The sequence below is a fragment of the Clytia hemisphaerica genome, unplaced genomic scaffold, assembly GCF_902728285.1.
Source record: "Clytia hemisphaerica strain Z4C2 unplaced genomic scaffold, Clytia hemisphaerica genome assembly, whole genome shotgun sequence".
NCBI lineage: Eukaryota > Metazoa > Cnidaria > Hydrozoa > Leptothecata > Clytiidae > Clytia > Clytia hemisphaerica.
Window position 1 is genome coordinate 1,314,887 of NW_027104390.1, and position 21,520 is coordinate 1,336,406.

A 21,520-nucleotide genomic window follows, 5' to 3' on the forward strand; every position below is an offset into this window, starting at 1 on the left:
ATCCACCGTATCGAGTACTTTCGTTTTCTAATTTTTTTCTGATGACACCGCCGCTGCTATCGTAATACTTTCGCTAAGCGAAATTAAAAATCACATAAAAAGGGGGTTTAAAATTTTAGCAAAAACTTAATCAGTGGGGTATTTAAGATGGTTAAGATAAAAATGGCAATTACATACAGTATTATTTTTTCAATGAAGAAATGCTGAATCAAAAGAAAAGTGAAGAAAGTAAATAAATGAATTGTATTGAATATATTTTCGCTGCAACGCAGCAGGAAAATTGCTGTAGCATGTAGCAAAATTGAGTCATATCATATATGTAAAACAAACTTATAAACAAAGGTTTTGTTTGCTCCTTCTAGCTGTGTTTAGGTATCGATGCAGGATCTTTTTACATATTATTTACATATTATTTTTTAGAACTTCTCATATCATTGAGGAATAAAAGTTTGAGAAAATGTTGATTCTGATTTTAAAAGTGATTAGTGATTATGTGATTCCCAGATTCACACCAAAGAATAAATTGTCTCTTTTATCCTTTAGTCATTTGATGTAAGCTTCAATATCTATCAATTTCTTTCCATCCCAATTCATTTCCAGCAATGGTTGCTGATTATTTGTTTAACTTTAAGGTGCATACCCAGAAAGCAAGGGATATACTGAGAAATAGGGGAAAGCGCTTCTTAAAAAGATGGATTTCTCTGGATCACTATAAAATTTGAGATTCTTTTGTCAATATCTTTTGATAATGCCAGATTTGCTTCATTTTTTTTCAGAGAAAAATTAAACAAACTTTAGAATATAATGTTGGAAGGCAATACAATACCAGCTTTAGGTATTGTTCATCGAATATTAAATGAAGAAAAAACAGATGATAAAGAACTTCTAACATTGTTGTATAATCTTATCATATCCCAGCAAAAGCAGCCTACTACTGATGATAGCAGTAGAGTAAATCAACAAGAATTCCATAACAGACTGGAAGAAATAATCTCTAGCAATAAATTGGAGGATTTCAATAATAGCTCAATCCATTTGATCAACAAAGTCAACATCAGTAATCTTTTAAACTATGAGGTTGAAATCATTAACAGATTTTTGAAGTGGGTTTATGATCGTCATTATGGTTGGAGTGAGAAGCTCTCAAATAGTGATCAATCGCAAGAATCATATACACTGAATCCATCTTATGAACAGAGTGTGATTCTTGTCCTTGAAAACATACTTGCATGGTACGACATACAATAAAACAGCTAACACTTTTTAATTAATGCCTAAGCTTGAGCTAGATGGAATCATAATTATCATAATTATCTTTAAATTGCGGTCAGGGATGATGTTGATGCTATGGATGCTATCAGCTATACAGAACATATTGGGCAGCACACCTTCAACCCCAACTTGAATAATGTCACCCTACTCTTGTCTCCCGAATAGACGGGGGGGGTCCGAATTAGCATGGGGTAGGAAAATTTTCTAAATTCTAATAAGCGGGGGGGGGGGTGGAATAAGAGGGGGTAATTTGAAGACAGAACTGAACAGAACTGAGAACAGAACTTTTACTGATATCAATTTCAGCAACAAAAAAGAAACTTTAGCAAATGAACACGTAACATAAGAACCAATAAGGACAAAAAGGAAACAAATGAACTTGAGTTGAACAACAACCCCACGACCTGAAAATGTCAACCCCATCTATATAGTGTTACCCTACCTGAAATTTCTCATCAAACCAACCTCCACTTTTTTTTTAAATTAGAAGATCCTTAACCTCCCAGCCCCCCCCCCCCCGTTGAATCCAAGGGGTGCTGTGCAGAATAGAGAGTAAGCTAAAATACCAAAATATACTTTCTAACAGATAAAAATCAATCTTTATGTATATATTTTTGATTTGTTTTTCACTTTTAGGATAGAGAATCATGATCATCTTTCATATAATCTACTACAGGCATTTAAGTATACAATAATAACAAGTAAGTCACTGTTTCCCTTTCACAGTTTAAATCTTGTATTATTTAAATCTGTATTCTTTTTCTTTTGGCTTAAAACCAAAACCTCTATTTGATTTTAAAAGTTATTAGTGTTGGAATCTTGTTTTACTCAGAAGGCTAAACTAATTAAAATAGTAAATGGAAGAAATTAATCTAAGGGTATCTTTTGTGTAATGTTTCCCCTATACACAATACTTTTCAGGTCAATCCTTACCCATTGTAAGAAAGCAAGCTATATTGAGTTTTTCAAGATGGATAAAGAATTTGTCAAATAAATATGTTATTGTTGTCTGGAAATGCTTCTTACTACTTAAGGTAATCTTCATTTTTTTTATTTGTTATTTTTGCGAAGTCTGCTTAGGGACATAAAAGGGACGAAATTTGTAAACAAACCGTATGCAGTGAGATACAAAATCAAAACAAATGTCACATGTCAAAATCAAAAATAAAAACAAATATGGCTGATTTTGGTTGTTTCAATTGTTTTGCAAGTTTGGTCTGGACACTTGATTTTAATTGTTCTCTTTAATGACATGTGGTTCGCGCAATGTCCCTTTAAGACTTGTTAACCCAATGTTAAAAAATGTTTTATTAAATACACGAAAATAAATTATCTCTGATGTTGAAACTCTTATTTGTTGTGTCCACTTCCAAACAACTCTCTTTGAAAGAAAGAAAATAAAATTTTTGATTGATATCATTATATCCATAGGAAATTATCTTGCTTGGACTTACTGATGTTTGGTCTGCTATCAGAAAAGACACAGCTTCAAAACTGAATACAATGATTGACCTCCTTGACGAAGGAATGATTGAAAATCTTTTTCTTTCACTCACTAAGGTATGAATATGATATTTTAGGTGCAAATAAATTCCTTTTTATTGTACTTTCTGATAACCATTATGTGATTAGTGAACAAATCAGCAAAATAAGAATCAAAGAAATTGCTCAATACCAAAGAAGGATCACATATATTTCTTATTCACTAATTTTTAAATTGAGTGAATTTTTGAATCTGTCAATACTTTTTAACTTGTTAGAGAAGAGGGTAGTCTAAAAATGAAATAATATAAAAACAGTATAAAGTCAAAACTTTCTGATTGTTTCTATTTTTTTATATTATATCATATTATTGTAGATTTGTGATGAAGATAATTCTTGGCAAGCCATTGAAGGTGCCACAAGAGGTAAACATCTTGAAACATAGTTTGAGAAATTCAAGACCGTTTTTGTTTGGGAATTCTTATGAATAAGTTGGCATACCATTATTGATAAGTTGGCATACCATTACTGAAACCTGCCTTTTATGGTGATGCTTATTAAGATGTTCTACTATTTCAGAAATACATTGTACAGTTTGATAATACCCAAACATAATATGATTTCCTTGTCCTAGACTGGGGCATAATATTTTACTCTAGGTGAAAAAATAATCATATCAAACAATCTAGAACACTGCCATTTCTCAGGGAAATGGGCCTGCAAAGAGAAACTTTGATACTTTGATATCACAAAATATCATTGTTTTTCTTTTGTGTTTTCTGAGGGAGATCTTTCCCATTTCCTTTTCATTCATATATATAAACTTAATTTTTAAACTGATTTTTAGGCATTGATAAAATTCTTTCAAGCTGCAAAGTTATTCATTCAGCTGCAACAAAAGGAAAGAACGACCACCCAATGAAAAAGATCAAAGTATTCTTTTTTTTACTTTTTCTTTGCAAATATCTTCTTAATTCGAGCTAAGGTTTAACAGGTTTATACAGCAAATTCCTGTAAGTGGTATGATTTCGCCAGATCTGTTGGTTTTAAAACAATTCCAGTGCCTGGACAGAAGACAACATCAGAGCAACAGTATTTATTTTGCAAACGAAAAAGCTCACAAAATATTTTTTCTGAATTTTTATATGTTTTTTGACGTATGCAAGTTTCTAACTTTGGACAAAACCAAATTTTTTAAAGATGTATTAAAGGAAGAAATTTGGCAGATCAGGGAAAATACTAATTTTGGTGAGAATTTAATTTGGTGGATGACGTATTTTTAAATCCGAAATCAGCTGGTGAAAACATTGATATCAGAGGTAAATTGTGAAAAATCAGACATAAGAAGAAAAAAAAATTAATTTGGCGGGAATTTAATTTGGCAGATAGCTGAAAAACTTTAATTTGATGGGAACTTAATTTGGCAGATTTAAGATAAATCTGCCAAATCCGCTCAATTTTCTTCCCACCAAAATTTCTTCCTTTAATGTATTTTTTGATATGGGGCTGTAAAAGTGTAACACAAATAAAAATAACATAATTTTCTACTCTCATACTAATGTTGTATTCTTTTTATCTTTTCAGCTTGGTCGAGTTCACTATGATTCATTGCCCAGATTTATGCAAGATAATTTAGAAAACGTTTTCTTCAAACTGTTTGCACACCAACAGCTCAGTGTTCGAGAAGTTGCCGGCAAGGCTTTCTCGTCATTTCTTTATAAATCAGAGTACAAGGTATCATATGAATCTTTTTTGGACCTACTCCGGTGGGTGGAGGTCCTTTAAATTAACCGATGTTCGTTCGCCCGTCCATCCGTTTGTCTGTTACCAGCTTTTCTCCAGATTGGCTCATTAGTTTTTTTGATTCTCATCATCAGGTGGGTCCATTCAGCATGTTGCTTGTTTCTGTTGAATTTAAACATCAGTACAACCCTAGTTGTACTTTTGGAATCCATTAATAATTGAGTATTTTTAATACTGGAACCTTTATACTGACTGTTACCTTCTCTTTTCCTCCATTTGCAAAGTAACAATTGCTTAACTTTCTATTCATTTTTAGTATTTCATTGAATCCTTTGAAAAGATTATATGTTACTTGAGGACAAAATTCACAAGGAAGGTTTGTTATCTATGCACACTACAAACCTCTTTCAGGCTCTTTTAGGCCCTTTATACATTACTGTCTGTTAATTATGGTTTAATGACGATAGAGTCATAATATTCCTAGGCTGTCCTAAGTACTTTCTTTAATCAGAGGGACGAAGCTCAGTTCTTTTAACATAAAAAATTGGACAGCTAATTTGTATTCTTTTTCCAATATATACGTGCTCAATTTACATTCGATTTGAAAAATAGGGACTCGCCTGTTAGAAAACATCGTCTTTTAGAGCTATTGCTTTGTATTTCTGCCCCATTAAAATCTATACCAATGTAAAGTAGAATTCTAATTTATTTTAGAACAGTGACAATCACTGTCACTTCATGAACGCTTACGAAGCTGAAGGATTCTTAAATGCACTGCTGTTCTTGATCAAGGTAACAATATTTTGCAATTCTGGTCTCTGGTTCAAGAACTCTCTGACTCATCATTATAAAATATTCTGTAGGCTTTTGAAATTTGCCAGTGTTTGGGTTTTTTATCATCCTTTTTGATTTGACTTTTCTCGATTTAGTTTAGGTGTTTTAATTTCGAGAAGCATTTCTTCATTTTATAATCTCATCCCAAAATTCATAGTGTAGTAGCTAAGTCTTGCAAACGTAGAGGCTCCTCTATTGACCTGAAGATAGGGAAAGGCTCCATTCTCTCTCCCTGGATTTCTCCACTTTCCCGTAATCCTTCTCTTGAATTGCTGAGCATTAAGCAGGGAGGCATCAAGTAACATTTTGGGAATCTTTGGTAAAACCCGGCTAGAATTGAACCCATGACCTTGCCCACTGTAGCTGGATGCTCTAAGGTTCACTTATTTGTTGGGTACCCAACGGTTAGGTTCCAAATAAACAGAGGGGGCTTAAATTACCGAGGGTTAGAAATTGTATTTTTGAAAATCCAAAAATCTGGTAATTATAGGCTAAAATAAGGGACCTTTTTATTGAAAGCTGAAAATTTATAAAAGGGGGGTGTTCTTATAAGGTGTGGGGGGTTGGGAAATTTTCGAAAAATCAGCAAGCGGGAGGGGGCGTTTATTTGAAACCTAACAGTAGCCTACAAAGTTATGAAATCATGTACATTGTATTGATCAGCGTTTTGAAGTGAAATTAGATAGATCACCATGACAAATGGTTTTAAATTCACAGGCTTATTTATTAATGTCTGTATAATGTATTTTCTTCTAGAACATTCCTTTGCCACATATAGCTGCTTCTTGGCCTGAATATTGGACAGTCTTTTCACATTACCTCATGCACAATGCGTCAACAGTTCGTCAAACAACAAGCCTTCTCTTCAAATATATTCGTGAGTTTACAAAAGTGTCCGCAGAAAACTTTGCTTTGCTATTTTCTAATCTACAGGAGTGTCAATTTCACCCCTTTCCATGTTTACTGGGACGTAGAAAGTTTTTAAAGTTGTGTCAGGCTGACGAGATATTTCATTGTTGACAATATCTTAGATCTTATCTTAGACAATATTTTTAGTAGAAATTTTAGTGGAAAGAGTACACCCATCGTTTTCTGAAGAGAAGATTCAAAATACAAAAATATATATTGTGCAAAAGTAGAAAACTAGGAGATGCTCATTATGTTTTTTTATTAAACCAAGTTCTCCAATATACACGTTCATTTATTACAAGGTCAAAATATATTAGGAACATACAGCTTCGAGACCATATTTTTAAGAACAAAATTTTAAGGCTTTGCAGACTCTAAAATATGCAATTTCTTAGGAAGTTAGACAAAAAGACTCACAATACAATATGCTGAAAATAAGGAAACTTTAAGAACTTTTTTAGGCTTGATATTGTTTGTTGTTCATTCATTCTAGTGGCGAAACACCAAGCAAGTCTTTCATTTTTGAAACTGGTTTTGCAATGTTTGTGTGCATCCTGGAAAACAGACATCAAAAGTTTATTGGAACCAATCAAAACGCTCAAACAAAACAATGCAGGGAAGGAAAGACCAAGCGTCACTAACAAGAAAGAAAGACACAGTAAAAGTTGAATTATATTTCTCCGAGTCAATTTTGAAATTCTCTTATGATTTCCCCCTTTTTTTCGAATCCTTTGTTTCTCTGGAATTCATGATATTCATGACGTAATGTTTTCTACGGAAATACCCCTGTTTTAGCCATTAGTGGCAAATTTAAACTAGACAAAAGTTATATAAAATTTGAAATAGCAGATAGAATATTACGTACATATAATTCTTTTATACCAGCTATGCACCCAAATTTTCTTGTGAGAAAACGTACAATGCACCTTTAATAACCATTTCTCTATTCTGTCAGATCTCACAGCGTGTTGGGAATGGCGTGAAGGGCGGTTACTGGCGTACGAAGTGGTGCTCCGATACCTGATCACAAACAACACCTATTTTATGCTGTCAAGATCAAATTTCTCTGGGGGAGGTATGGGGAGGAACAGCGTGTCATCACGTGATTATTTGAACAAATCGATCAATGAAGGCCAATTAATAACGTAAGTCCCGTGGAAGCCATACTTTTGGTTCTTCTTTTTTTGTCATGATATTTAAAGCTTAGAGTTTTTTTTTCTTTAAAGCAAGAGGCATATTTATGGTGATTTCAAGCTATAAATGATATCTCGATGAGGATTCAAATTTGGAAGAAAACGAAAACTTTTCTGTGTACTTTAATTAACTCTGCCCCTATTTATTTTAGAAATGGCCTCCATAAACAAAATTCCTTCCTACAGTTGGACAGACATCCCTTCGAAAGAAGAAAACTTGCCAAATCGTTAACTCTTTCGGTAATTTAGATTATATGCTCGATACCTAGAGACTCACCCTTTACTATAGACATCCTAAGGTATACTCAAGGGTCGACAGCAGAGAAGAGGCATTGTTAGGATATTACTAAAAATATGTTTTTGTAAATTAAAAAGGTTTGGCTCTCTTTTTCGAATTCTACTTTGCCAAAAACTAGATCAGTACCTTTGACGTGAAAGGTTAAGCCGATCTTGAGTAAGATTGTCTACCAAGAAAGACTTGATACCATGAGATTTTTGCCGGTTCAATAGATGAAAAATAGCGACAGCCTTTGGCATTCCTTTATTGCACTCTTCGAAAAAAATGGAAAAGTTACATCCATCCTATTGATAGGAATTTGGTTGACAATTCATTGTTTATGTTACTTTCATTGCACCATAGAACATGCGAATACCTGATCAAAGTCTTCAAAAAGTCACAGATGCTGAACACGTAAGTCTCTTCCTACGAAACGTGCGTTAAAATTCGTCAAATCTGTATACAAATACAGGACTTTTGTCTTTCCATTACTTATATAAGGGTTTTTGGTCATGAACAAAAGATTAATAGTCACAGTGCAGATCCACAAAGCCTTGTTGCAAAATAATTAATATTCATTTTGCGGATACACTTTCTCTTTAGTGTATTTTATATTTATGTTATCCTCGATTCCATTAACTTAAAAGGGAACTAATTTTCGCGGAACTAATTATGGCGGGAACGAAATGCAATTTTTACTAAAAGTCCTCAAAAGCCCCTAGGAATATGAAAGAATTGGTTCCGCAAAATGCGCCAATTTAGTACCCTCGCACCACGAAAATAAACTACGCAAAAATCAGTTCCCTTAAGGTATGTTTTTAGGCTGAATCACATGCTGTTTGATCAACTCTGCCTTCTTTAATCATTTTGACGACTTTCTTATCTGGTAACCGATGTGGAAATTTAATTCTGACACACTAAAGCTCTGAAGGTCGGGAAAATTTCCAACATTTGGAAGAACGTGTCATCGATTTTGCAGCGGGAAGCTTGAACTCCAGCCCTTGTTTTCCGGGAGTTTGTGTGTCCAACCGAGATATTTTCAGGCTTACAGGTAGTTAAACCCGACATCAAAGGCTGACTATCACTCCTCCGGGCCACCAGAATATCAGGTGAATATTTTTCTTTAATTTGTTTAGAATCAATCACTCATTCAACATGCTAAGAAAGAAAAAACAGACCCGCAGGTAATATCTTATCCAGTGGGAAAAGGATTGATGAGAAAAATTAGCCCTGGAAAAGTTTAGTAGCTTTCTTAAGATTTTTTCACAGACTGGTACGGCGAAAACGGGCTGTTTATGAATTAGTCTATATCCCCTATGTTGGGGAATTGCGACGTCGAGGGTGGTCTGGGAACTAAAAGATCCAAGAAGTTTGTTTTTTTGGGTGTAAAAATCCATGGTTGGTCAGTAAAATGAGGTTGAAAATCCAGGGGGGGGGGTCCAAAAATGAGAAAAAGTGCAAGGAGGTCTAGACTAGAGTCTACTTTTGGCTGAACTTTGCTTTTTGATAATTTTTTATGACGCTGAGTCCAGTGAAGTAGACTAGGAGCGTTTGGCGAGGTCGCCATTTTGAGAGAAAATGTTAAAAATCCAAATAACAATAAAACTACTTGGAGTTCAAAGATATAATCAAAAATGAGAAACAAAGATCAATAACAGATTTGCAATCCCATATTCTCAAATAAAAACATTGCTTCATACTGTTTTTACCTTCCAAAAACAACTAAAATTTGGCGGACTGTTTTACAGTCCGCCTAGGCAAAAACATATTACCATATATTACTGGGCCACTTAATCGCGCAATCCAGCTTTAAGCTTTAAGTGGACCCCGGGCTAAAGGGGGTCATAGGGGGTACTTTTTTTTCTGGAATAGCCAAATACCACTTCCCTCTCGAAATTATGATTCTCCCTATGATTTCCTCAACAAGAATCAATATCGGGCAACTTCCAACCCATCATTCTATGAAACACTCACATTAGTACAAACAACTACAGTTGACACTCTCTAAATCATTTTTCAAAGGAAATTTTATTTTCATCTAATGAGGGAGTAGAAACATAGTTTCTTGTTGAGGTTGACTTTCAATATTATCGAATAGTGGAGCGCATTGAATAGTATAATAAGGAATTCATCTTTACTTGCTCTATTATAGGCTGAGTTTCTAACTGAAGTTCTTCCGCAATTGAAATTAACTGAAATAAAAGGTAAGAAGTTTTTATGTCGAATAGATTGACCTCTCTTAAAAGTTTTAATAAGAAGTTCAGACAATCACCAGAACTTAAATCACAATTACTCGAATATCTCCTTAATTCGAACAAGTTTTCTCGTCCCTCATTACTTTAAATCGGTCTCCATAACTCGAAATTTCCATAACTCGAACAAATTTCAATTCCTCGGGCTTGTTAGAGTTATTGAGATTCCTACTGTAGTATTTTTTTCTAGCAACAACCAGAAGCAAGCAACATTTTCTGTTTTCGTTTCACTCTATAACAACTTTCCCTTTCTTCTAACATGAAGGTATCTCAAAGAGTCAAATTGACAATAACGAAGAGCACGTCATGAACACCCCACGTGATGAAAAGGTGATCGCTGATTGGTTGAACGAGCAAGATTACGTTCCTTTCCGCCATCTTATTAAACAGGTATCCATGGTCTATTTGCTAATAATCTTAATATACGGTTGACGCTCTCTAAATTTTCAACGGGAATTGGATTTTTATCGGATAAGGCGTGTCGAATAGTAGAGCATCGTTTATGAGAGTTTTTGTTGATGGTGACTTTCAATAGCATCGAATAATGGAGCGTATCATCGATAGTAGAACGTCGAATTAGAGAGCATAAGCTGTAATGAGCTATTGTAAAATGTATCAATAATTCGAATTAGAGAGTGTCAACTGTATCTCGAAAACCAAGTCCTTTGTATTGATTTTATTGTATTGCAGGGTTCGGAATAATACGTCGGGTTTTGGTACCGTGGGATTACCCAAAATTTTCATAAGTAAAACGCGGAGACAAGCATTGGAAAAGGAAAAAAGCTTTCCGGAAGCTTTGATTGCAGGGTTGATAAAACTATTAAACGTTTCTTGAAAGAAAACAGTTATGTGTTTACATGGACTTTTTGGGGATATTGAAAATTTTTAATTGGTTATATGTTTTACGTTCCTAGATGTTATTACAAACAATAGAATCGCTTGAAGATCAGCGCTGGGAGCTTAGAAGAATGTCTTTACAGGTATTAATTGTCCATTTGGTTCCACTTAAAAAAAGTCTCTGTCTTCCGTTTATTTCGGTTTACCGGGGCTCTATCAAAATCACCCTAAAGTAAACATAGTCTGTTATGTTTTTCTTTTCCTTGCTCCATCAAGTCAACTTCTTGCTGTAACCATTACAGTTGAGAGAAAAGTTAATTATCAAAAAAGCAAACATTATTGTGAATTATTCGTTATTCCGTTATTGAAAAAGAACTTGTTAAATCTTAGGCTTTCGAAATATATCCAGAAATTTGAATAAATGACTCAACAATGGTTACCTTGTTTTTTATTTTTCAGTTGCTATCTTGTTTGTGTGACGTCATTCGTTGCTATGACTACAGTATCATGGAAGACCTTTATACAGTAGCGTTAGAGCATGCAGATAGTGCTCTGTGTTATGGCGCATGTCACTGTTTACTAAACAACACCAAGAATTTCATTAAAAATCAAAAAGTGTTGACAGATTCACCAGCAAAGGTTCTTTATTATCCATTTCTTTTGACTTTTTGTCTAACACCTATTTTAAGACCTACCTGTAATTCCACCTCAGTACCTCACCCTTACTGTCAATCTACGTCAATCATGGATTTTCAGTACGTACTCAGGTAATGGGGGGGGGGGGGCATATTGAAATCTTGAACCGGTGTGATCATGTTATTTCAAACAGCATCAAATTATAGGACCTTAAACCAAGCCTTTGACTATAAGTGAAGTTTCTATATGTTAATTTGAAAATTCAATTATCTGAGAGCCTAAAATCTTTTGGTTTACTATTTCAGTATTCAGAGGAGAGACTGAGTTTGATGAAAGAAACCAACAAAGCATACGAGCGGAAAGCAATCTGGGCTATCAAGACAATCGCGACTTTCTTACCCAATTGTCAACACAGAGATACTTGCAACATTGTCATTCAAATTCTTTTGTTGTACCAGCTATATGGGCGGTACTACTGTGACGAAGAGGTATTCAAGGATATCATTCAACGTTTCTACTGTATTAATACAATAATGACTGGTTAGTGAGGGCTTTTCCGAGGTCAAGTAACGACTGAGCTTGCGATTTTTTGTTTTCCTTTGCAACAGGCAATTCTGTGCAGTGTAGGCCCGTCGTCATGCGAAAAGAACCAATTGCATTGCATAAATTCTCACAGACCCACTGAAAACCCTTCCCGCCAGAAAAATTGGCCAAAATACCGCCCCTAGTGGAAAATTGTACTCAGATTTTTGTCCCCGCTGAAAATAATCAGATAAGCAAATCCCTACTGCAAAATAGTGTTCTTTGCTCTTTTTTTCCATCCCCACTGAAATGCTAAAATGATATTCCTCCCTTACTTCCACAGAATTGTGATGATCAAATTGATGGGACGATATGTACATACTTTCAAAAACTCTACCTGGCAACCCAAGAAAGGTAATTTCAACGCAGCACTCTTTATTAAGAGTTCTTAGCTGTTCTTAATCTTCATATCATCTCTACTATCATGCGAATACATGATCACATGATCACTCACTCTCCCACTCGCAGTGTACTTTTTATTCTTAATGTACTTTTTGACTCATATTGAAAATCTATTTAACTAAAGTATTTTCTTCTATACTTCTGAAGTGACTCAGTGATTTTTTTTGACAATCTTTATCACGATGTGCGTGCCTTTAATCACCCCTTAAACTTTTTCTAGTCTTCTTGTAATCTAGAATGCCATTTGAAAAAAAGTAGAGCAAAGACTAATGGATATTATTTTGCAAGCTAACAGTTTTTGCATTATCATATAACAACCGCTTATTTTCCGGACACACTGTTTGCTGTGTTAGAGAGAAAGCCGTTGCAGCCCTTTTTATTTTCATCTTTCAGTCCATCTGTTTTGAAATCTCCTGTGAAGTCATCTAACAAGGTAATAACACACCCCTGTCTCATAACCCCGGCCTGGCTCACGGACCCGCAGGTGGAACTCTTTTTACACAGTGGTGATTAAAACTTCTATCGAAATTCCAATGGGGATAGAAATTCTATTGTTCTAATCCAGTGGGGGTGGTTTTGCAGTGCAATTTTTTACATTGAATTTCTAATGAAAATGAAACTCTTTCACTGAAGATTGCCATCCTGAATGGCATGAAACTTTGAGTATGAAATTAACTTGAATCGTTTCTTTACTCAAACTCATGAAAAGGAAAGTCAATTTCCCAGTGGGACTGAAATTGTAAGGTATTTTTCCCATCGGGACGAAATTTTGTCCAAATTTCCAGAGGACTGGGATCTCAGCTGGTCTGTGGCACAGAGGTGTAATAAAACATCACCGCCCCCGGTGTGCCTTAGTCCTACAGACTAACCCTTAGTCCTACAAACTAAGAACTCTCGAAAACTCCTGGTTTCATTGGCGCTTAAAAAACTTGGAATCGTCCTTGATTTCTTAAGACAGATTCGATTTTCTGCTTTTTCATTCCTCTATTATGAAAGTCTCCAATTTTGAGCGGTACAGTAATACAATATATCGATTTTAAACCTTTTCTGAATCAACAATTTCTAACGACCTTATACCAACTCTCAAAAGCGAACGCCCATCATCTAAATTAAATATCGTCCTTATTTTATTTTAATTTTCAGCAAATGTTGGATTTACTTTGTGAGATCCAAACACATTTTTTGGAATATTGTCAAAACACAAATCCTATGTATACCGTGAGTCGTAAAGTTCTATTTACGCTCTTAAATTCGTATTTCAAAGGGTAATTGGATTTTCATCGAAAGGGAACGTATCGGATAGTAGAGCGTCGTTTATGAGAGTTTCTTGTTGACGTTGGCTTTCAATAATATCGAATAATGGAGCGTATTGAATATTAGAACGTCGAATTAGAGGGTATTATCCCTGTTAAGCACCAACAGGGAAAATCACAATCGTATTCCCATGTAAATATTTGAAACCATTACCAAGATCTGCCGCTCAAGAGACCCTACTATTGCAAGCTCCCTTGAAGGGGAAAACTTAATCGGGAAAACTTTTCGTTGGAAAAAAAACCTTGTGTACAAATGCTGTACTATTTTTTCTTTGGCAGGTTCTTTTACTACCAACACTGTTCCAGGCAATTCACCTGTCAATGGCCGATTCCATCAACACTCACCTCATGTTAAATTGGTAAGTGACTATCCTTTCTTTTACCTTGTCGGGGGAAAGTAACGAAATTTTCCCCGACATTTTATCACTCGACCAAAACTTTTAACCAATTTTTTTATCCCCCACTAAAATTGAAATCCATTTTTTTACGCCTTTATTAACTGAAATTAGTTTAATTACTTTAAACGTCGAATTACGAAATCTATTTTCGAGCTAGTTAAAGAGACCATTTCATTTGGACAATTTAGTCGGTTGGAAATAGCTAATTTTCAAATTTGGTCGGGGAAAAGTGACGAAAATGCCTCTAGGTGACAAGTTTTCCCCGACTAATTAAAACCGCGACATTTTTTCCCCAATAAGATAGTCCTTTCTTAACGCTCCTGTGACTTTTTAATCAAATTAGCTTTTGTTTCAAAATCCTAGCTCGGAAGAATAAATATCAAGTAAACAAAACGGCTGCTGTCGCTTGGCAACTAAATCTGCTCTTTAAAACAAATCTTCTTTCAAACCTGATGTGTTCCTTCAGAAAAAAGTTGGGAAATTTCCTACCTTTTTTTGTTAAAAACTACAATTTTCGTTGTGAAAAAGGAGCTGGCGTTCAAATTTGTGATCATACGCCCGTTTTAGACCGATAACTGTATGTCTTAATTCCTCCTAGACTGCTGGTATCCACTAACGGATTCGTGCTCCTTATACTACCCGCGGTTTTGTAGAGGTCTGCGATTCAGACTAAATTCCTGTCTGAACCGTATATAATATGAAAATACTCAATGCAACTGAATGCAACTTGCGATTTGCGGTATGCGATTCAGACTAAATTCCTGTCTGAACCGTATATAGGATGAAAATACTTCGTGTAACTTTTCTTTTCTTTTTTTATTTCAGCGTCGATACCATTCTTCAGAAATTGAAAACCAGTGAAACAGCGTAAGTATGATGTACATTCATACATTCTTATATTCTTGCGTGTATATGTAGTTGGCGTTCTCTAATTCGATTTTCAAGGGGAATCTAATTTTCATCGAATAAAGGAGCGTCGTTTATAAGAGTTTCTTGTTGACAGGGACTCCCAATATTATTGAATTATAGAGCGTATAGAATAGTAGAACGTCGAAATAGAGAGCGCCAACTGTATCATTTCTGCTTAGCTTCCATCCCATATTTGACTATTTCTTACCAAACAGGTCGACTAATAAAAATCATACAGAGTCTATCTGGCTATGCTTTTTAACCTTGATGGACACTCTATGACTTTATACTCTGTACTAATTAAAAGCACTCCTCATGGTTGATTGAAATTCGATTGACGTTTTTGCTTACGTTGATTTGTTATTTCCCGCAAAAGTGAAATTTCCATCGTTTTGAAATTCATCACCTTTTTTCAAATTTCTTACTAACTTCGAAGGCTTACGTAACAAAAATCACTCCTTTTTGCCTTGGATACCATCAGTAGTAGAAACCTAAGAGTATCGCAACCAATGGATGCACCATTTGATAGCACCCATAGAGACGGTTCAATCGGACATGGACTTCTCCAATTGAATAGATGACGTTTTCCCTTGAGGCTAACGAAAATTGTATTTTGTATCTTTATTTTCTTCTACATATTTACTCTTTTACTTTCAGTAGTAACCAGAATGTGTTGAGGATCGCAAGTACAGAATTATGTAGTGTCTTTGAAAAAGATGTAAGAAATATTTTTCAATGTTTACGCCATGAGGCGTGAGCTGCTCTCATGTACCATTGATCTTTGTTAAATCCTGGAGTGTCTCAAGTTCGACTAAAATATTTGATCGGAGTTTTTGTAAAATTTGGTATCCTGATGAAAGCAATGCTCAATGTCGGGACTACCTTTTTATTGCCGACCCAAGAAAATATCAGTGTTTTGATTGGTCAATATTTTACTCGTTCCGAGATTTTACCGATAATACGGAAAAATCTCGGAACTCGTAAAATATTTCTAGTATTGCACTCGGAGTCATGCGATAATTATTACTTATAGCTACATGGTATTTAAATACTGGACCTCCGTCGAGCGGGGACCACTTTCTAAAAACTCTGATCAAAGATAGAGGGGTTTATTAAATATTGGTCAATAGAATTTGTTCATCAACGACGTTTCACTAATTTTGACGACAATGCATATTTTCAGCGAATTCTTAAATTCTAAGGTTTTTCGTGTTTGAGGGAATTCAGTATTGTGTGTGAAAATAACGACAACCGTAAAATACTAAATTCCGCGAAAGCTTTGAAAACTACTTATCTCTTCTTTCAACTCAACTTCAGGATACAGAAGCAGCTTCTTTACAGCAAGTTGTCAACATCGTGCTGTTGCTACGTGACGTCATGAAATCATCCTTTCCCTTGGATACCATCAAAAACAGCTTGCGGAAGCGCTTACAAAGAGCGGAGAATGATGTGAAGTCTAAAACAGCATTTGCAGATGCGAACACACCTCGACCAATGAGCAATAGAAAGGATAAAGGTATTTTTGTTTGTTTGTTTGTTGTCAATCATCATTCGTCACAGAGAGTCATACTGGGTGCGCCACAAAAAAAAGTTTCTCTCTTTGAAACCAATTTTCTCGAAATCTAGAAATTTTATTTTTAAAAGAACCATTCCTATTTTATTGGGAAGAAAATAAACTTAATGATGGGTCATTTATTAAATTCGTTTCGTTAGATCAAAAGTTCTGCTCGATTGAATAAAAAAGTTACTTTCAGAAAGTGCTCGAAAAAGTTGAAAAACTTTTTTTTGGCGCACCCGGTATGATGTACTTTTCAACCAATGAGGTTTCATCATTTCGAGGGGCATACAAACAAAACTCAATGAAGGTTTTTGTGTAAAAACATACTATTGGTAAAAATTACTATTTCTGTTTTTATCCGCTCCTGACCACTTCATGAAATGGTGAAGAATGCACTCACTGATTTATTCGGAGAAAAAAGGGAGTGATGGAAAAACAAATAAGCTCGGTTACTGAAAATTTAGAGCAGTCTGTAGTTGTTAAAAACGACAATTTTTTTTGGACCTGAAAATTATTTTTTCACCAAGATGACAATCGGGTCTCGAATTAGTTGGAGAAAAATAATTTAATCAGAATAAATTTACTACCGAAAATTACAAATCTACTAAGTTGCCTTTGTGTAAGAGTTTTGAAATAGCCATACTTTCCGATTTTTTTTGTGGATATCTGCTCATTTGAATGACATTTAAACAACTTAAGGGTTCAAATAAAAAACATTTTTTCCTTCTTTTTGTCAGGATCGTTAAGTGATGACCGATTATCATTTTCAACGGCTAGTTTCGATTCTGCGCGTTGCATGACGGAAGATTCCGAGTCCTCTGAGAGTGAGGACGAAAAAGAGAAGGCTGGGAATGAAGTTGATATGGATGAATTATCTTCAGATTGGGATTGGAGCAGCGGAGATGAAGATGAAAGGGTAAGACCTAATTAGTACCCAAACCTCAAATTTCTATTGCTTCGCTATCTTAAGTTTTATTATTCTACAGCAGTAATCAATCGCCAATATATTGTTGCTCAATGACAGCAAGGAACTTTAATAAAACATTTGAAAGTTTCTTGATGAAAGTGATCAATCGTAGGAAAATCAATAAATAAACTTTTGGCTATTTAAGTTGATAATAATTCAATTTTTTATTTTCTAGGATGAATCCATTGTATTGGACATTCTTGGCAACTTGCAAGAAATCCTGAATCGAACACAGCCCTCACCTTCTAATCCTCCTGAAATTGTTTTGACCGAACATTGATGAGGTACTGTTGGTGGACATTCGATACTGGCAGTCCATCAAGCTTCTCCACAGATTTAGTATAATTGTGACAAGCCTGAGAAACTAACTTCAGAAAATATTCTACTTATCAATGCTTATGTCATGGTCATTTTTCCACCCATTGAAATTTGTTTCCATAACTCTAAAACATGAGTCTGGGTGACATTGCGGTGTTTGATGGTAGTAGTCCCGTTCTACGTTCAGGAAAAGCACCCGTGTATTTCAGTGTGGTCGCCATGTAGAAATAGCAGTGTTTTTTCTGGACAGCACTAAGCGTTCCTACTGGGAAAAGAAGGAATTCCTACTTCTTATCACGAGTAAGACTCTTTCCCCCGATGGGGAGGGCTCGTATAATTAAATTTCACTACTAATACTGTAATCAGAATGGAAAAAGCTTTAGATTTGAGAAGTATATGAATAGATTAAAAGGTTGAACAACAGTTTGTCCATTTTGAAGTTTATGTTTTTAATACATTAGTTTTTTGGTATATGTCTTCAACTGGATTTTAAAACGAGGTAAAAAAAGTGTGAGGTCAAATCTAAGCTACTGTTCATGAAAAGGTTTAAATATAACTATAAAGTGCTAATGTCTTTATTCTTTTTCAATTCTCAACAAAAATCATCTTGCTTTTTGTTCTGGTTTACTGTAGTGTCAGATCATGACATTAAGTCTGTTTGTATATCATTGTTTTTAAATTTTTAAAGTGGTTTACACACCCCAATTATGTTGGACAAATTATGAAACCTTCCAACAGGTTTTCATCTAACCATGAAGGTAATAAAGATAGATGGAGAGTCAATGCCTTTTGTTCTATTCTGATTTATCATCGGAAGCAAACAGCTGTTTGGTTGCTTTGGGAATAAGATGATTAATTTTGGGTATACTCGTGGGAATATTTAAGATGAATGAAAAGACATTACATTTTTAACAAGTATATTGAAATATAATAGCCTTGTCATGAAAATTGAAAAAAAACTTCACATAAATTTTGGGTATACTCGTGGGAATATTTAAGATGAATGAAAAGACATTACATTTTTAACAAGTATATTGAAATATAATAGCCTTGTCATGAAAATTGAAAAAAAACTTCACATAATAAGCTCAATACGCTAAACTTCTAAGGGAAGCTGCCCATAAAGCCATCGATAGATTTAAAAAAGAATTACTTTTATTCAATCATTTTGTCAGAGTATGAAAACCGCTGCCCACTTAGACGTGGTGATTTTAAGATAAGAAAATTTCAATGATAATGTGATGCGACTCTCAATGTTCACAAAATGCCAGCCCAAAAATATATCCTCATGAAATTAATATATTCTTTTATCCTTAAATCAGTTGAAACTATTTCGAATCGCATTTTAACTAAGATTTCTCGCAAAATTAAGTTTTTCAAAATCAACGGACCAGCCTCTTTCTATTCTTATAAAGTTATAAATTGATGTTTTTTGCTTCCAATGATGGTACATCAAAGAAAAGCCGCTTTGAATAGAATTATAAAAGATTTCAACGACCATTTAGGTCATTAGCGAGACGTTTTCTCTCCATCTGTATATTTATTACCTTCATGATCTAACTTAAATCAATTTTTGGAATTGATTTTTTGTCGACTGACAGAATTTGCATGTGTATGGTACAACTCCCTTACGAGTGTTTATATGTAAGGTATGCCTTGCCTTATTATTATGTAAAAATTCGGAATTTTTATTGATTGTTGATGTTGTTGTTTTTATTTATTTATTGCCAAATTATCAAACTTATTGAAATCAAGTTTTTATTTATATTATAGAATTAAATTTTTAACAAGAATAGCTAGAAGATAATGTAATTCAATCATAAAAACGAAACTGAAACTTTTTTTCTAAATCTTTCGTCAGATCTTTTTTCTCAAGTTTTTTAATAACAACATGCCTATAACAATCTAAACGCTCCATTAACAATCAAAACCTGAAAACTCCGGATATTTGCTGCGGTATAGCCATTTTTGCGCTTTGATCGTTAAGGGATTGTTATGGGTAAAGTACGGTATACTTTTATGAACGGAGTTCCGGGTTTAAAAAGTTATATTTTTGGTGATAATCAAGCTGAATAAAAAAATGTCACAGAATCACAAAAAAACGGCGATTTCCGGCTTATTACCAATTGGTTAAATTAAATTTTTCAAGAAACTGTTTTCGAAGCATTAATGACAATTCAGCGCAAATCTCAAGGCTTTATTTTTTCTTGCTTGAGAGAGTTTGAAGATTTCTCTTTGGCCTCCTCAGAGCTTTGATGAATATAGTGCTTTTCTGTGTATTTTACAGACCGGAAGGTCAGGATAAAATATCAAAACGGTTACTAAATTTTAATTCCATACATTTTTCTTACAAAACAGATAAATTTTTCGGTATTACAAAAAATATATTAAATAAAGTATTTTACATTATTATTTGTCCGGAAAAAAACTCAAAATGTCGTTATGAATGTGTTGTGACATGGATTGTGTAAATTTAAAATTGCAATAATTTGATTTTTTTTCCGGACACGAACAGATAAGTGATCGATTCCCAAAAAATATAAAATATAATTATGTGACGAAGAAGAAAAAAATATATATAAACAAAGGAAAAATGAAGTCTGGAAAATAAACTAAATTACTGACCGTTTGCCTACTATTACTAGAAATAACAGAAAATTTCTAATGTAGGTTCAAAACTTTCCGTTGAAATAGTACAAAAATAATACAATAAAATTCTTATCAAACTCCCCGTTGGTGCAAAAAGAGAACAGAAACCTATCTAGAAATTTACATGTTACGAATCTTGAAAATTTACGAAGATGTTACGAATCTTGAAAATTTACGAAGATGTTACGAATCTTAGAAATTTACGAAGATGTTACGTATCTTGGAAATTTACGAAGATGTCACGAATCTTGGAAATTTACGAAGATGTTGCGAATCTTGGAAATTTACGAAGATGTTGCGAATCTTGGAAATTTACGAAGATGTTGCGAATCTTGGAAATTTACGAAGATGTTACAAATCTTGGAGGTTTACGAAGATATTACGAGCTTTGGAAATTTACGAAGATGTTACAAATCTTGAAAATTTACGAAGATGTTGCGAATCTTAAAACATTATCGTCTCGAAAAATTTGTGGAGTGTAAAAGATGTATGTACTCTAGGATAAAGTATAATACAAAAAGATTATAACATTTTCTTAAATATGGACTTCTTCACTCCTCTCAACAAATTTGAGCCCTTTTAAATAGGGCGAAAAAAAAAAAAGAGGTGAGGCACCATTTTCTAAGGTTTGAAATCATTTAATTCTAATTCATATAAACAACTTTGTAAAAATATAGAGATTTTTTTATTTGAACATCATTGAAAGCGTGTATGTATAAGAAAACGTAAACCAATATGGCTACGTATATTACTTTCCACCCGCGGAAATACTAGCCTAATTAACTAAGCCTGTATTCACTAGGCTAAGACACAGAGCTCATGGCAATATGGCGCTTTAAAGATTTTTATATATTTACAGATTTTAAGTTTGCCTTGGAATACATTTAGTTATTCAGTCACAACTTACCATCAGATTTATCCTAGTAACTGGATCAAAAACTAGCTTAGATTTCCAGCCTACGGAAATATGTGAAAACATTCGTACAAAA

The 21,520-nt window shown here is 34.2% G+C and overlaps 1 protein-coding gene across 2 annotated transcripts; it reads left to right on the plus strand.

The window, feature by feature from the left end:
- The first annotated feature begins 780 nt into the window (after window positions 1-780).
- On the plus strand, window positions 781-18,305 carry LOC136819672 (uncharacterized). Of its 2 annotated transcripts, none has more exons than XM_067075916.1 (29): window positions 781-1,232; window positions 1,909-1,973; window positions 2,194-2,306; window positions 2,704-2,832; window positions 3,131-3,179; window positions 3,602-3,687; window positions 4,339-4,488; window positions 4,814-4,873; window positions 5,212-5,289; window positions 6,088-6,208; window positions 6,734-6,898; window positions 7,196-7,385; window positions 7,586-7,673; window positions 8,074-8,124; window positions 8,847-8,894; window positions 9,863-9,914; window positions 10,228-10,352; window positions 10,877-10,942; window positions 11,259-11,438; window positions 11,741-11,923; window positions 12,301-12,371; window positions 12,813-12,852; window positions 13,563-13,637; window positions 14,012-14,091; window positions 14,956-14,997; window positions 15,697-15,757; window positions 16,357-16,555; window positions 17,335-17,513; window positions 17,740-18,305. In XM_067075916.1, the coding sequence occupies exons 1-29, from the start codon at window positions 805-807 to the stop codon at window positions 17,842-17,844; spliced, it is 3,279 nt and encodes a 1,092-aa protein (XP_066932017.1). In that variant the 5' UTR covers window positions 781-804; the 3' UTR covers window positions 17,845-18,305. The 2 variants fall into 2 exon arrangements, with proteins under 2 accessions (XP_066932017.1, XP_066932018.1); XM_067075917.1 differs by having other exon boundaries at window positions 15,700-15,757.
- Window positions 18,306-21,520: the final 3,215 nt, after the last annotated feature.